At 35.4% G+C, this 15,172-nt stretch overlaps 1 protein-coding gene across 2 annotated transcripts in view; it reads right to left on the minus strand.

Annotated features, from left to right (window-relative positions):
• LOC117411041 (homeobox protein Meis1) overlaps window positions 1–13,984 on the minus strand; it is a 70,534-nt gene extending 56,550 nt beyond the window's left edge. The window contains exons 1-6 of one of the 2 annotated variants that reach the window (XM_034018066.3): window positions 13,318–13,984; window positions 11,487–11,713; window positions 9,897–10,038; window positions 9,572–9,622; window positions 8,856–8,906; window positions 7,674–7,820 (exon numbers count right to left, since the gene is read on the minus strand). In XM_034018066.3, the coding sequence (XP_033873957.1) occupies window positions 7,674–7,820; window positions 8,856–8,906; window positions 9,572–9,622; window positions 9,897–10,038; window positions 11,487–11,713; window positions 13,318–13,329 (630 nt within the window). In that variant the 5' untranslated portion in view covers window positions 13,330–13,984. The remainder of the gene's footprint in view (window positions 1–7,673; window positions 7,821–8,855; window positions 8,907–9,571; window positions 9,623–9,896; window positions 10,039–11,486; window positions 11,714–13,317) is intronic. The other variant, XM_034018068.3, reaches the window with a different exon arrangement.
• Window positions 13,985–15,172: the final 1,188 nt, after the last annotated feature.

Below are 15,172 nucleotides of genomic sequence, written 5' to 3' on the forward strand. Positions count from 1 at the left end.
ATCCAAATTCTCCACTCAGTCACCGCTGTACGTTTGGAGGAGGCAGGCGTGCTCTTCCTCCTCTATAGTTATGATTAGCACGTCTATTAGCTAATCATGTTCTTCCATTTCTTCATCAGATTGGCTAAAAGGCGGCATGCTTCCCATCCCCTTTTGCCTGTTTTAGCCAATCACCGGACGTGTGCCATCCCACATTGATGACCTCAGATGCTAACACTGACGAGTGAAAGGAAAAAGGCACGGGTTGTAAGGAAGGACGTAGTTCTAGTGAATACAAATACAGTAGTTTGATTTATTTAATTTTTAATAAAGATTTTTTAGGTATAATTACAATTACTGTTTCTGTTTTTTATTTTTTTTTTTTTTTTTTTTACTTACTTTTGGGAGGATGTTTTCCATCAGCCACCTTTGCTTCATGAGATACAGCTGAGTAATGTGCCTTGCTCTTGAACTAAGTTTGTCTGAATTGCTTCTTTTATATTAAATAGATACATTTCGTATGTACAGAACAGTATCTAATTTGTTTGTTGGCCATTTATTAAGTTTAACAAATTAAGTCGATAGGATGTGCTTGATTTGTGTCTGCCTTTATCCTGCCTTAACAACTTTGTTTAGAAAATATTTTATGCAAAGTATGTTAAAGTGACATGGTCTTGAAATCTAAATGCTATATCAATGTTGTATTTTAAACATATGTTGGCAGTGTGTAACAGTTCAGTTTATTATAATAAATTACAGTGGATCACTGTTTTCTTTTTTCTGCTGGCTGGTGGAGAAAATGTGTTTACAGCTTTGAATTGGGGCAAACCGTTAAGAAGATATGAAAAGTGATGTCAGTCAGAATAAAATAATAAGATTCTTCTGCTGCTGGTGGCTTAAGGGGACCCCAAGACCTCTGTTTTTTTCTGCCTCCCCATTTTTTGGAACAACAGCCGCCAATGTAAAGAAGTACTATATTAAAACATTAAATACAGCTTAGTATGCTATTTGATCTGTAAGATTGAAATATTGTGTCAAAAATGCAGTTTTTAAATCTGCCTTCTACATAAAGCAACTCCAATATGATCTCTTGGCACTGGATTTCTACAGGTCATTGCACTACATTAACTGCCTTGCATTAGTTTATATACTTCAGTGCTGCTAATACATCTGTCTAATGCTATAGGGAAAGTATCACTAAATTACAGGGCACCTTAAGAAACTGATTCATAATGACACCAACCCCTAAAAAATTACATGTATCATAATTTAAAAAGTGACAGCTACACAATTAATGATTTTAGAGTTGATGTTGTATAACACAGACGACTATACAGTACTGCCAGATTACTACAGTTGAACAATTCCCAGTCACTGAATCACATATTGTTGAACTATAGGCGAACAGTACAACTTAACCTACTTAACTAAAAATATGACAATAATACTAATAGTATAAGTAATCAAAAATAAATATGCCAATTATTGCACTTGAAAAATTGTGCTATATTAATGATATATTACCTAGTAAGAAACAAAATACTAGGACTTGCTTTCTTGCAGACTGCTTTATAAAATTATAATGAGTTGACTGTTAATATATTAGACAGAATAATATATTAAAACTTTCCAATACGTAATAAAAACATAACACCACCACCACCAACAACAACAAAAACAACAACAATAATAATAGTTCACTTTGTAGGCCTAGGTTTTAGCTTTTGTGACATTCAGCATGTGTTTAAGGCTGCATTCACACTAGATCCATTACAAACGGACAGTTTGGTTTGTTTAATTTGAAACAATGTATCAATGTGCTTGATGTTCACACTTATCTGCGAGCAAAGGGACTGAGTTTGTTTGGATGCAGGCTAAAGTTTGTTTATTTTTGGTCCTTTTCCATTTTTTTGTTTGTGCTCAGCAGTTTGCAAGTGCACTCGGTTCGTGAACCGGATGTTTACAATATCCTGCAAGGCATATTGAAAGATGGCAGCTATTGATGTATTGCTCTGGTTTTTAATATAGCATGTTTTAGATTTTTACATATTGCTGTGGAAGAAAGCACTGGGGGAGCACTTCGCTAATTTAATTCATACAGTTCTTGAATACCTACAGTAGGAGAATGCAGTTTACGCAATTCTGCACGTGTCTCCTAATGTCAGCATTAAACAAAATCATTTGAGAAAAGACTGAAAATATTTTACTATGTTTGTGAGTTTTGTCCAGTTCGGCTTGGATTTTAGTGTCTGACCATATTTTCTATCAGAGCTTCAATTCTCGCACTGTCCATGTAATTTAGGATTACCAGATTTCCACAGTGAAAAACTGGGACGTTTTTTTTTTCTTCTTCAATTCACTGACGCCATAGCAACTGTGAAGCTGTTAACAAAAATAACAGTATATAAAATAACACAATAATAGTTTAAAAATCAAACACTGGGTGAATTTATTGCAGATCACAACAACATTATTTTCTTTATAGTGTCATCTAGTCAAAACATGTTAAATGTACAAAAAGCCAGATTTAAAAAATAATAAATAATCAGAATGATTAAACAAATAATCCATAAAATTGTTTATTTTAATTTTGAATGGCCAACACTCAATCTAATACATTACTCTACAACTTGCTGAGTACGCTGATACAGTTTTGTACTTTAAAAAAATAATATAACAGCAAAACCGGGACGATTAACAATTTTACTGTTTCCGACCAGGACAAATACATTAAGGCTGAAAACTGTGACAATCTCAATTTGTACAGTATGTCTGGTAGTGGTAAACCTAATGTAGTTGCCGGAGACATTTTTTTGTTTTTTGCTCTACTTGTTTCCTCAGAATATGAACTAAACTGCAAAATGTTTACTTCTGAGTGGTGTTACCTTGTATAGTTCATTTTTAACAAACGGACCGAGACCAGTTCTTTGGGCTCGGTACAGTTAGTTTCCCAATCGTTGTTCACACTTCACACCAAACATACCGAACCGTACCGCGTGCGAACCAAACCCTCTAAATGGACCCAGCGTGAATACAGACTAAGTAGTAAATTAAAAACACAACAACGCACCACGGATCTTCTTTTGTACAAAGTCATGGGTTTGAAAGCTTTAAAAACGTTCAGGTCTACAGGAGACACAGGCTGATAAATAACACAAAGCACAGCAACAGGGTAGTAAAAACATAAAAATATTTAGGAATTTCTTTATAATCCACAAATTTTACTGATTATATCGACTTACCGAAGTTCAATTAGTTCTGTTGAAGGAGAATTAAAGAAGGTTTTAAAAATATGATTTACCAAAGTTATCCCATGTTTTTTCTAGTTGTTTTTTGTTTGGGTGCTTCAAAAAATAAGCTGTGCGAGCGCAACAAGACCCATTTTATGTGTGGCACAGATGTATTTTGTTTAACTATATTTTTGTAAATAAGTTTAGAATTGTTTTAACTTCTGCATTTTTTTCTTTATAGTAACATAATAAAGGTCAAGGATGAGAAATTTGATAGAATTTTGTGTTTTTGAGTGTGTGAGTTAAAGTGTACTGTTCGCAGTTTATGTCCATTTGTTTCAAATCGTTAGAATTTCGGGCATAAACATTCTCATTTCTGATGCAAGACTCCAGAACACTTCTATCTGCCCACAGAGAAACTACAGCCTGCACTTCCTCAGCATCCCAAGGCTGTACTTTCCTCTCATCACACTCGCTGCCTGCCATGTTTGTTCTTTTTCTTTCTGGACTGTACTGACTGATGCAACATAATGATGAAAATCCTTAATCCTGTCCTGGCTCGGCTCGGCTCGCAGCTGGATTCAGATGTCTTGTCAGGCCGGAGTTTCACAGTTTGGTTCTCGCTCAGCTCGAAAAATAGCCAGTGGAGAACAACCCGTACCCGTACTGTACTGAGCCCTCAGAGGTCGGATGTGCCAGTGGAGAAGGGGTAAAAGTGTTTATATTATCCAGGTCCACTTATAGTTGCATGCCAGTCATACATCTAGACTTTGGACAATGTGTATTATTCAAATAATACAAAGCCTAGCATCCCCAGAAATGTTAACACATTTAATTAAAATACAATTTACTTCCAGATTGTGTTATTTTTTTTTTAATTTTTTTTTTTAAATTTAATCGTCGCCAATTATTTTACCCCGATTTTCACCCCAATTTTCACCCCAATTTAGCATGCCCAATTATTATCTGTATCCCCGGCTCACCGCTCACAACCCCCGCGCCGACTCGGGAAACGGAGGCTGGAACACGCGTCCTCCGAAACGTGCTCCTGCCAAGCCGTCATTTTTCGCACTGCAGATCTATAGCAATGCCACCAGACCTATAGTGCCGGAGGACAACACAGATCTGGCGGCTCCGCTGCAGAGCCACAGGCGCCCTATCGGCCACAGGGGTCGCTGATGCGCGGTGAGCCGTGGATTCCCCTGCCGACCTAAGCCCTCCCTACCCGGGCAGCGCTCAGCCAATAGTGCGCCGCCCCCTAGGAACTCCCGGTCACGGTCAGCTATGACATAGCCTGGATTCGATCCTGCGATCTCCAGGCTATAGGGCACATCCTGCGAGGAGCGCCTTTACTGGATGCGCCACTCGGGAGCCCCTACTTCCAGATTGTTAACAAGATACAGTCAAATAAAATAAACACAATGCTGTAAAAACACCTTTACCCAAACACCAAACAAAACTCAGATGACGTCTCACTCAACATCTGATTATAACCCTCATTTTTTCAAGGTAATGGCAGAACTTTTTCCACACACGCTCTGCTTTGCTAATCACAAAAGCTGTGCACAGAGAATTGAACTAAGACTTAACCACAGCATTAATGCATTAGTCAAGGGTTCACCCACAATAACTACTGTACTTGGGAACGCCATACTGACCTCACTGGCTAGTAGTAAGCTACATAATGTGGCTGACTGAAGTGACAGCCTATGGGTTTTGTAAAGGGAATCCCGCACTGGGCCCCTTCATTTAGAAGTCAGTGCAAAACAATGCCTTAAAAACATTTTATTCTATTTCATAGACTATTTTGTTGCTTTGTTTTTCTTTTACACAATCACACGGCCTACTTTATCCAATTTGATCTGGATTCAAACCATTTTAAACAAATTAGTTTTGTGTACCAGCAGAATTTTTTCCCCCCTCTGCACAACCAACTAGTTGCAATGTTTTTTTCTTTCAAATCCAAATCTTCAAGGACCTAATGCTCGACGAACTCTGGAGGGAAAGGGTTAATTAGATAGCCAGTCACTCCAGCTCATATAACACCTGGGGGGGGATTTATCAGCACAGCCTGAAGTACACAACGTGATTACAAACTGGCTGGGCCACATTCAGGAGCAAATGGAGAGGCTCTGGCTTTTTCACCTTAAAGTTATGCTATGCTCTTTTCATTAGGAGGAGCCCTGTTTCTGCGTACACATAGCCTCCCAGTTATATACAGCACTGCACTTTATTAAAACAAGAAAGAAAGAAAAAGAAGCACTATTTTAAACAAACAGAACAGGCCTCTCATTTTGATTCTTGTCTACAGTAATGACCCAGAGATTAGGAAATACAATAAAATACACTGTATTTTCCAGAGAATTATTATTATTATTATTATTATTATTATTATTATTATTATTATTATTATTATTATTATTATTATTATTATTTTATGTTATAGTCAATGGTGCTTGAATAAATGTGTTTATGAATAAATAAGCTTTCTTTCTCTTTGTTAACATTGTTAAGAATTTGCACAAATAACAATGTTTTTTTTTTGTTTGGTTGGTTTTTTTTTTCAGTCCAATTCAACTTCATGCCCAGGACATATATTAAAAATGCATGTGGAAAAAATAGAAAATGACTGCTGATATTACATGTTACGTTTTGAAACATTAGTACAAAACATTAGAAGAAAAATCGAATTAAGCACAAGGTTGTTACCTTTAATTGCACAGCATAACCCCCAAATTAACCAATTAATATTCCTTTTTTAAAAAGGTATATATTTAAATTGAAAACGCCTATCAACAAAAACGTGACCGCTGGTAATGTCACTGCCCTTGTATATAGATTTTTCTCCATAAAATACACGTCGCAAAAACAATGAAAAGTTAGGCCTATTCTTTCGGGCTTCCACATAATGTTGCTAAGCTACACGTTTTATAAGTTCATAGTTAGAAGGGTGTATCTTGTTTCACATTTCAGTTGTAAAAGTATGTTTCGTTGGGGGAAATTAGGGTATGTATCTTCATTTTAAAGTCAATTAAAGGTTTGATTCAACTGGAGCCCCCGAGCAACATTAATTTGAAATTGCTTCCACCTAAGCACCCCAGAGTGCTCAAGAAGTCTATTTCTATCTACGGTTACAGAGTTTTGTCTTTGCCGTTAAGCATACGATACGTGATTCTAATTTCTAAAACGTGTTATTTTATGAACTGCAAAAGCATAACCCATTATGTGTGCAAAGACATTTCTTTTTTTACATGTTTACCATCTCAGGTGGTAGCATATTCAAACACCAGCTATGTATTATCTGCAAGATCATATTGTAATGTTATAATAAGGGTAATGTCAATATTCTTTTCTACTGAAACATGCTGGCTGAGTAAGAGATCAAAACATTTTGCATTACGAAAACGAGTGGTCGACGCAACGTATCAACTACACTGCAGCCAGCTATATGGTTACAACCGAACACTCAACCAGATGGAGGTCGATGGATTTACATTATTTACCCCTATCGCTTCATTAAATTGATCCAGGCGTGTAATTGTCGTGTTTGTATTGTTCACGTCTGTATGTACATACGTGAATCTCGGAGACAAATCGGTAATATCCTTGAAATGTGAGAATAAATAATGCCAACAGTGCAGATTTTTTTTTTTTTTTTTTTTAATCAGAACTGGTATATTTTCCACATATGCATTATAGCAAAGCTATTTATTCAATTTTTACTGAAAACATGACGTTGCACACTGTGTTATTCACTGATGTGTTTTTAGTAACACTGCCATCCAGTTTTCTTAAAATAAATATGATCGCGTTTAGTTACACCATAACAAACGCACGTTTAAATGAGTACTAGTGAATCTATTTTTGGAGCAGGCCTGTTTTAAAATTAGAACAACAATGCCTTATAAAAAAAATAAGCGCGTTTTCAGCAAAACAGCCCTTCTTTTATCAATGTGCATTCAAGTCTAAAAGCGACGGGCAAGAGAACATTGACAAGGCAAAGTAATGAACCGAATACACCGGGGGAAATGCACAGAATTTGCTAAAATCCAACCCCCATATATTTACCTGTTTCCAAGACCACCTATGCGAGATTTGTATTCATTTGAGAAAAAAAAAGTTAATATCGTGGGAGCTACGTGTTCATTTTCCTTTCTACAATAATCAAGTCTAGAGTTAACATTTACATTTTGTTAAAAACATTTTTTTTTTTTTAAAAAAAGACAAAAATTAAAAGCGAAGCAGGTCAGTTTACAGTCAAGGCTTTTACAAGCCAATCTTGCCAGGTCGGTTCCGGGAGCAAGCCTTAATGAAGCAATAATAGCCACATTATTCAAAAATGTTCATTTCGATAGAAATTCATTTAAACTTGACTTAATCATATGCAAATAATAAAATAAGGTGTAGTGACCCAGCAGATGACCTGAATACAAATTGTAATGCAAGAGAAAAGATCTGACATACCTGATCAAGATTTCCCGATGATCTTGTGATTTCTTCGCTATCTGATTTAGATCCGCCTTCTCTATCATCTATAACCAAGTCAATGGGCATTTTTCCTTTTAAGCAGCTAATATACCGATGGCAGAAATTGTCACACAGTTCGTGTACCTAAAGATAAAAAGAGAAGGACAAAAATAAAAATCACAAAGGAAATAAACGAAATTGACAAGTGTCACCAGAGCCCCCCTTTGACATGAAAAGTTCCAAATAGTGGAAGCACTTTGCAATTATCCTCTAGAGACCCCAGACACATCCAGAATTTGGAATAACTTTATTTTCTTCCAAAATAGAGATATCGCAGAAAATTGACAGTGACAAGACGATTCACAGGCTACAACATACTCAACACCCGTGTAAAATTCATCTGCTCCCGGGGCTGTGGCCATTAGAGAGATGACCTGCATGAGTGACATTTAAGGTAAACTGTTTAATTTCGTCTAGTTATTTCATTATAACCCCCTTTCAAGGGAATCTGTGCACAGAGGAGCTAAAGGTATTAAAACGGAATAGGATATTGCCACCTTCACCACTGGTATTTAATGTCCAAAAATTACCATAAAAGTTGAAACGTGTTCTCCTTGTTAAAAGCACACAAACATTAGGGTAGCATGTTCCAAGTAAAAAAAAAGACATATAGAAGAATCAAATTACCATTGACTGCGCATATAAACATTATTGTAATACATTTCAGACCGACAGAGCCTTGGACATTCAACACTTTTCAAGTAGACCTACGTATACATTTAGTAGTTGTGTTTTTTTTTTTTTTTTTTGTTTTGTTTTTTCTTTTTCAACAGTGATAGTCCTTCTGCTAATCTTTGTTTATGTTTAATATAACATATGTAGTACACATGTATTTCAGTACGGTATTTTTTGACTATATCGCAAAGCTTCTTCATCCTAGCAAAAAAAAAAAAAAAAAAATCCTCTAAAGTACATGATTAAAAATGAGCACATTATCGGGGCGTTTCTGATTCTGGTTTTAGTAGCCTAAAATTGTAATTAAACTGCGAAGAGAAATGGGCGCCAAGATTGGTTTTGACACTAATTGCAACAGACCAGAAAGAAAGACGTTTATGCAAATGTACCCCAAGGTCTGAACTGTAACATAATGCTGCAACAGAAGACAGTGGTGAAAATTACCTTCTCTAGCTCCAATAAATGAAACCTTAATACTTGGATGGCTTGTATCATCTGCAAAGAAAGTTAACAGTGATCAACACCCACGATAAATAAATTCAGGAATTATGACGTTACCTGCTAAAGTCTAGTTGCATTTTAAGCAGACACAACATAAAATAATTAGATTTACGATGGTGACACAAAGTAAATAGCAGTGGTTTTGTATGCTGTTATTTACCTTGTAATGTTATAATGTTTTAAAAGTTTATTTGAGTCCGCATAGCAATAGAGACAGCTACAAACCGTGGACATTTCCAAAAAAGCGCCATCTAAGACAACTTGATGAAAAAGTACTTCCGTATATACTTCTCAAATCCAAATGGTAAAATGAAAAAATGGCATCTTGCTTGTATTATACATGTATTAGCATACCGCATTTCAATGAAAAAACGTCATGATACTGAGTGCAATGACAGCTTTCCAATAAGCACAGGAGATGGTTATCTCTGGTGACAACGAGGGCTCTCATAAAATCAAACACTCCTATTTGTAACGGAAATACTATAAACAGTCATTAGGCTATACATTTCGGTGTGTGCTTATTCACACAGAACAGCCAAATATAAACTGGATTACATAACAATACCAATAATAATAATAATAATAATAATAATAATAATAATAATAATAATAACGATTCTTACATCAAGATATTATATACAAATCTATATTCTTACCAAGTTATCCAGTTCTGGGTTTGAAGAAAATAAAGGTTTTTCCGCCCGTATCTAAAGTGAGGAAATGTAATTATTAGAAGAATCAGATATGGGAGTTTCCAAAATTAACTTTAACACTTTCTCTAAACTGCATAAACCACACATAAAATGGTAAAACATAACAGAAAAAAAACACTGTGCGTGTTAGTTACTTCACTGTATTGTTGCTTATCAACATGTGTAGATCTACTGTTTAATTGTATCATGTATTTTTTATTTTTTTTTATAGAAAGTAACGTAACAAACCATTACAGACATTTCGGAGTAAAGGGGTAATTTTCCTAACCTGTTTAGCGAATACTGCTATATCTTCATTGAAGGACTCTGAGGAGCAAACGTCACCGCCTGCTACTCCGGGTTCCCTTGGCGTGCAAGTCGCTAATTCACATTTCTCAAAAATCAGTGCTAAAAGAGGGAAGAGCGGGTGCCTGCAAGAAAACACAACCGTCAAGCCCACTACAACGGCAAGGACAAATACTTTAGGCAATACAAATTAAAGGAAGCTAGCTTTCGGTTTATCTGTTAACTCTCTCATAATTTGTTTATAATTACCAGATTTGGAAACGAGAGGCAAAGATGCAAGGCACAACATTATTGGAGACATCAAAACGTTACAGTGTTTATACCACAACAATGCATGAGAAAAGTATTCTGATTACTTTTTAATTGTAACACTTGCGACAAGAGAGTAGCCATATTGCGCAAACACTGGTAATTGTTTTCTTTTGTTTTGCATCATAATCATTCAGATTGTTTCACGAAGTTTCTTATAAATAACCAAATGTAGCACAAGCTGTACAACAATGATAAATGTAACATTTTACATACTTATGGTTGTTTATCTGGCATTATGCGCGTGTTTTCTTAGTTGGCAACCTGTAAACTTACTCTAACATACTTCAACTTTGGTTTACTTTCATTACAAACGTGTGCTGGCAAGTTTGGTTATTTTGCATACTTATCATTTAATTTTGAAATTCTAAAACTTCAATGCAACTATTATTATTATTATTATTATTATTATTATTATTATTATTATTATTTTAACCATGATTAGCATTTCCTAAACATTGACTGAGAACAAATCCCCACAGGAAATACTGAGGGGGGCTATATTTGCACAGTTCATTTTACTATTGATACTGTAAACTGACTATTTTGTTGTTAAACAAGAAGAAGAAGAAGAAGAAGAAGAAGAAGAAGAAGAAGAAGAAGAAGAAGAAGAAGAAGAAGAAGAAGAAGAAGACGAAGAAGAAGAAGAACGCCTATTCTTAAACTCTAGCTCACTGTTATAATCTTGCATAGGTACATTTGTTTTAGATGTATGAATTGCTTAACTAGTTGGCTTAGATAGACAATAACTTAGTTATGACCATTCAAATGACTGTCCCCACAGCGCATACTTCTAATCATTCTTATACACAAATTGTAAATATCTGAATAGCAAATTCATAAATAAATGCCTTAAACCTTATAACCTTCAGTTAAGGGTTTAATTATAAAAAAAATAATGTTACACACACACACACACACACACACACACACACACACACACACACACACACACACACACTTTAATTTGTAAAACGTTTAATCAGTTCTTTAATAGTTCATTATATATTCTATAAAGCATGCAAAACACACAGTACCATTTTCATTTTACACGACATATTATCAACACACTGTACACCATGAAAATTTTTTTAATTAAATCTGGCTGATCTAACAATAATTTAAGTTTCTTTTTTCTTAACTACATTCCTTAACTACATAAAACACTACCCATTAAAGCCATTATATTATCGCCAAATAATCATTACTAATGTTATGGTCTTCTTGATCATAAAATATTAAAATGGCTGTCAACTAAACCTACCCGTAAATGGCATCTTTATCTCTTTTTAAAGCATCGTTGACAGAAGAACCCATGCTGGGGGGCATTGCGTTGGTGTGAGCTGTGTGCGGGTACTGGTGCGAATGCAGCGGAGGACCGTGATTCAGATGGTGGGCAGGCTGCATAGATCTGGCGGCATGAGGGTCCCCATACATGGTGGTTGGGATCCCTACTCCATCCATCCCGCCATAATGGGGTAAATCGTCGTACTGTACAACAAAACAGGCATGTGGTCACAATCAAAGGAAAAGGGAAAAATAAGTTGTAAGGAGCAGCTCTCCACCGAGAAACCAGCTCGTCTTAAGTATGGAGAAGTTAATTTAATGTTTTAATTAAATGTTCTTAAAAAGAAAACAAAACAAAACTATATGTTGGATATCATTGCTCAGTCAGTTTAAGTGTATCTCTTTTTTAAATTAATTGGTTTCTAATTTAAAATAAGCAACTGAGAGACTTTAAACTGGAACTTGGCGCACGGACTTAAACTGGACAAGTGAAAGTACACGACCTTTATTTTCCAAATCGTATACAAACAGTGCATTCATGTTATTAAGATAGATGTTTTATTTTCTAAATATGCTTTTCGTTTTTTGTGTTGTCAACTTCACTTTGACATGCAAAATATTCGAAAACATATTATTCCTATAATGTTCTAAACTGGTCTTTTGTTTGTAGTCAAATCATTTGTGTTGCGCTGTCCACACAAATGAACTACAAAAGCATACATATTTGAAACAAGGGCGGCATAATAATAATAAGATTGTCTTTATAAAATGTTATATATATATATAACTTGAGATATAAAAACATGTTTTTTCAATATGCATATAAATCTGTATATAGACTGACCACCTGAATTTACTTTATATTATTATTACAGCAATGTTATTGCAAATATAAAATATTTGAAACGTTTTGCAAATAAGTAGTTAATTGTAGAGCTCAATTATTCATGATGAGTTTTACGTGTTAGGATAGTTTAAGAGAGAGTGTGAAAAAGAGGAATTAGCACTTTTATCCAGAAAAACTGCAGAGGTGTGAATGGCCAACATGGTCTAACTAGGATCTCACTTTCTAGGAGCAAAAGGTAAAGGAGAAGAAAGGTGTTAACATTAAGATCTGATGTTGTCTTAATTTATTTATTTATTTAAATGTCCTACTCTTACTTTAATAATTGTCAGCATAACATAATGCAATGTTATAACTGCAAAATGTATACCTTTTAAGTATTAAATAAATGTAAGCTATTTTAAGCCTAAATATTTTTCCTATCTCAGAACTGAAAGTACCCGTGTATTTGCTAGAATAAACCTTTTAATTACCTAGTTCCTTGGTCTATGTATATGGATAGATAAATCAGTCTGGCATTAAGTAAATACAACCTGAAAGATGTAGTATACGATTTTACAAAAATCAAAACAAAGTCTGACAGACAAAAGTTAACTTTCTCGCGATCATTGTGTGCAGCCTGACGTGAGAACAGCTGCGCATTCTGCTGGAGACTCAATTATAATTACATTTTCAAAGTAGTCCCCCCCCCCCCCCCCCCCAAAAAAAAAAAAAAAAAAAACATGTCATTAATAATGTAAATAGTTTTGAGGTTAGTTATTGGAAGTTGCTTTGTAGTTTTAAAAAAGTGTTTGCCATTCAACTCTACCAGTAAAATAAAAACAGAGACCACATAGAGCAGCTTGACATGCCATAACAGAATATATATATATATATTTAAAAAAAGGTTTTCGTAGTGTGTCTGTCAGCAGCCACGTTTCAATTTGATTCTACATTTAAGTTGCAGAAACTTTGAAATACGTACCCTTTGCGCCATTTGCCTGACTCTCCTTCTTCTTCCTTCAACTTCTAATATATCTCCTAGGAGGCCAGTGTGAAGGAAAATAAACAACCAGAATCCAAATACTAGATTAAAAATCCCGTACGTTCCTTTTCAAGTGGACGACCAAACCAGATCTTCACTTCAGCTCAACTTCAGCTAATGGTACAGCACATTGAGTATAATAAAATAGCTCCTTTTTTTCCAGGGCAGCAACAGTGAGAGAACGAATCTTCTTTACCAAATCACTTAAACAAAAAAAAAAAAAAAATGCCCCTCAAACAAAACTAGCAAGTCTCATGGCTTGTTGCCACTCCAGCTGTCAATCAAAGGCGAGGTTGTCAAGGTTGTGAATGAATGATGATCCGCCGTGCGCTTCCACTGGTCGGGACACCTTAAATGTTAATACTCAATGCATACAAAAAAATCAAGCTCTCTCTTTAGTTGATCCGTCTCAACTCCTGAGCAGATTTCTTTATGCAATAGCCTCTAAATGAGATCAAGAGGAGGTGGGGTGATATTTCTGGCTGAGTTTGTCTTAAAGGAACCACGATCGATGCTGCTAGCTGCCAGCCCCTGTGTGTGTACAATGTGTGTGTGTGTTGCATTGGCAACTGAGAAGAGGATTTGGTCCAGTATGCTGGAACCCGGAAGTAGTGGTGGCCATAACAGGTCGCGTCTTACACAATGCAATGGGCTACATCAACTCGCTCACACAGGAGGGGGGAAACGTGTGGTAGCCTTGGAAAGTATAGAGGCGTTACGGTTTAAAGCATGGAAGCGATTTCTCCATTAAGATTGCTATCTTTTTTTATTATTATTATTGTGTGATACGGTTTTGTTCAGTACGCTTTTTATATGATTTCCATTGTAAACATAACCTGACCACCTCTGAGAGGTAATGAGAAAAATAGTTAATGACTTGATTTTTACTGAAACATTTCGTGTAGATTTTTTTTTTTTTTAAGACACGGAAATGATATTTTCATGTCCTACTGGTGGAAGTCATGTTTTAAAAGCACAATGCATGCATATGGATACTGTCATGTTTATATTATTTTTTAGCCTGTGCTATTCTGATGCAAAAGCGAGTGTTTGGAATGTATATAGTGTAGTTGTAATTAGCCAACTGTGCCACGTGTCTACTTGCAGGACAACCAAATTAGTGTAATAAACAAAGCAATTATTTATTCATGATAGACTGTATAGCATGTTTCCATTTAACACATTCACATTTGTGAATCTGTACAAATGAATCACAATGCTGGGGTAGTATATCCTGTACGTTTAACCAAGTCTGTCTATATTTTTCACTTGTGCTCCATGTATACTTCTGTTCAGTTTACTTAACTTCTATAAATAGCACAGCACATTAAAAAAAAAAAAAAAAAAAATTATGTTAACCAAGACATTACTGGTAAATTGCCAGTATTGTTCAAGTATAGGTTCTGTCTTTTAAACTATATAAACGTTGGCAACATACTAAAATGCACTGTTAACGAGAAAAATGGGGAAATGTGGTTAATTTCAACCCTCTAGCAGATTCAAAATGAGCTGGCCCAAATCACAGCAGACGCTTGCAGTTTGGAGGTGGTGTCCAATCAAAATGCACTTTAGCGAAGCGAATCTTCCATTGGCTAGAAAGATGATCAATTGTCAAATGATAGATCAACAGGAGAGCTGATCAGTGGGGAGGAGTAAAAAAATTTAAAAAATAAAATAAAAATCAACTATGAGGAAAGTCATACTTCAGAGGTATGAGCGGCAATGCGTGATATAACATACTGGTAAAACCAAATCGTTATGTACAAAATGTTACATGCTCAGTAAACATTCATGT

This window comes from Acipenser ruthenus, chromosome 6 (assembly GCF_902713425.1).
Source record: "Acipenser ruthenus chromosome 6, fAciRut3.2 maternal haplotype, whole genome shotgun sequence".
NCBI lineage: Eukaryota > Metazoa > Chordata > Actinopteri > Acipenseriformes > Acipenseridae > Acipenser > Acipenser ruthenus.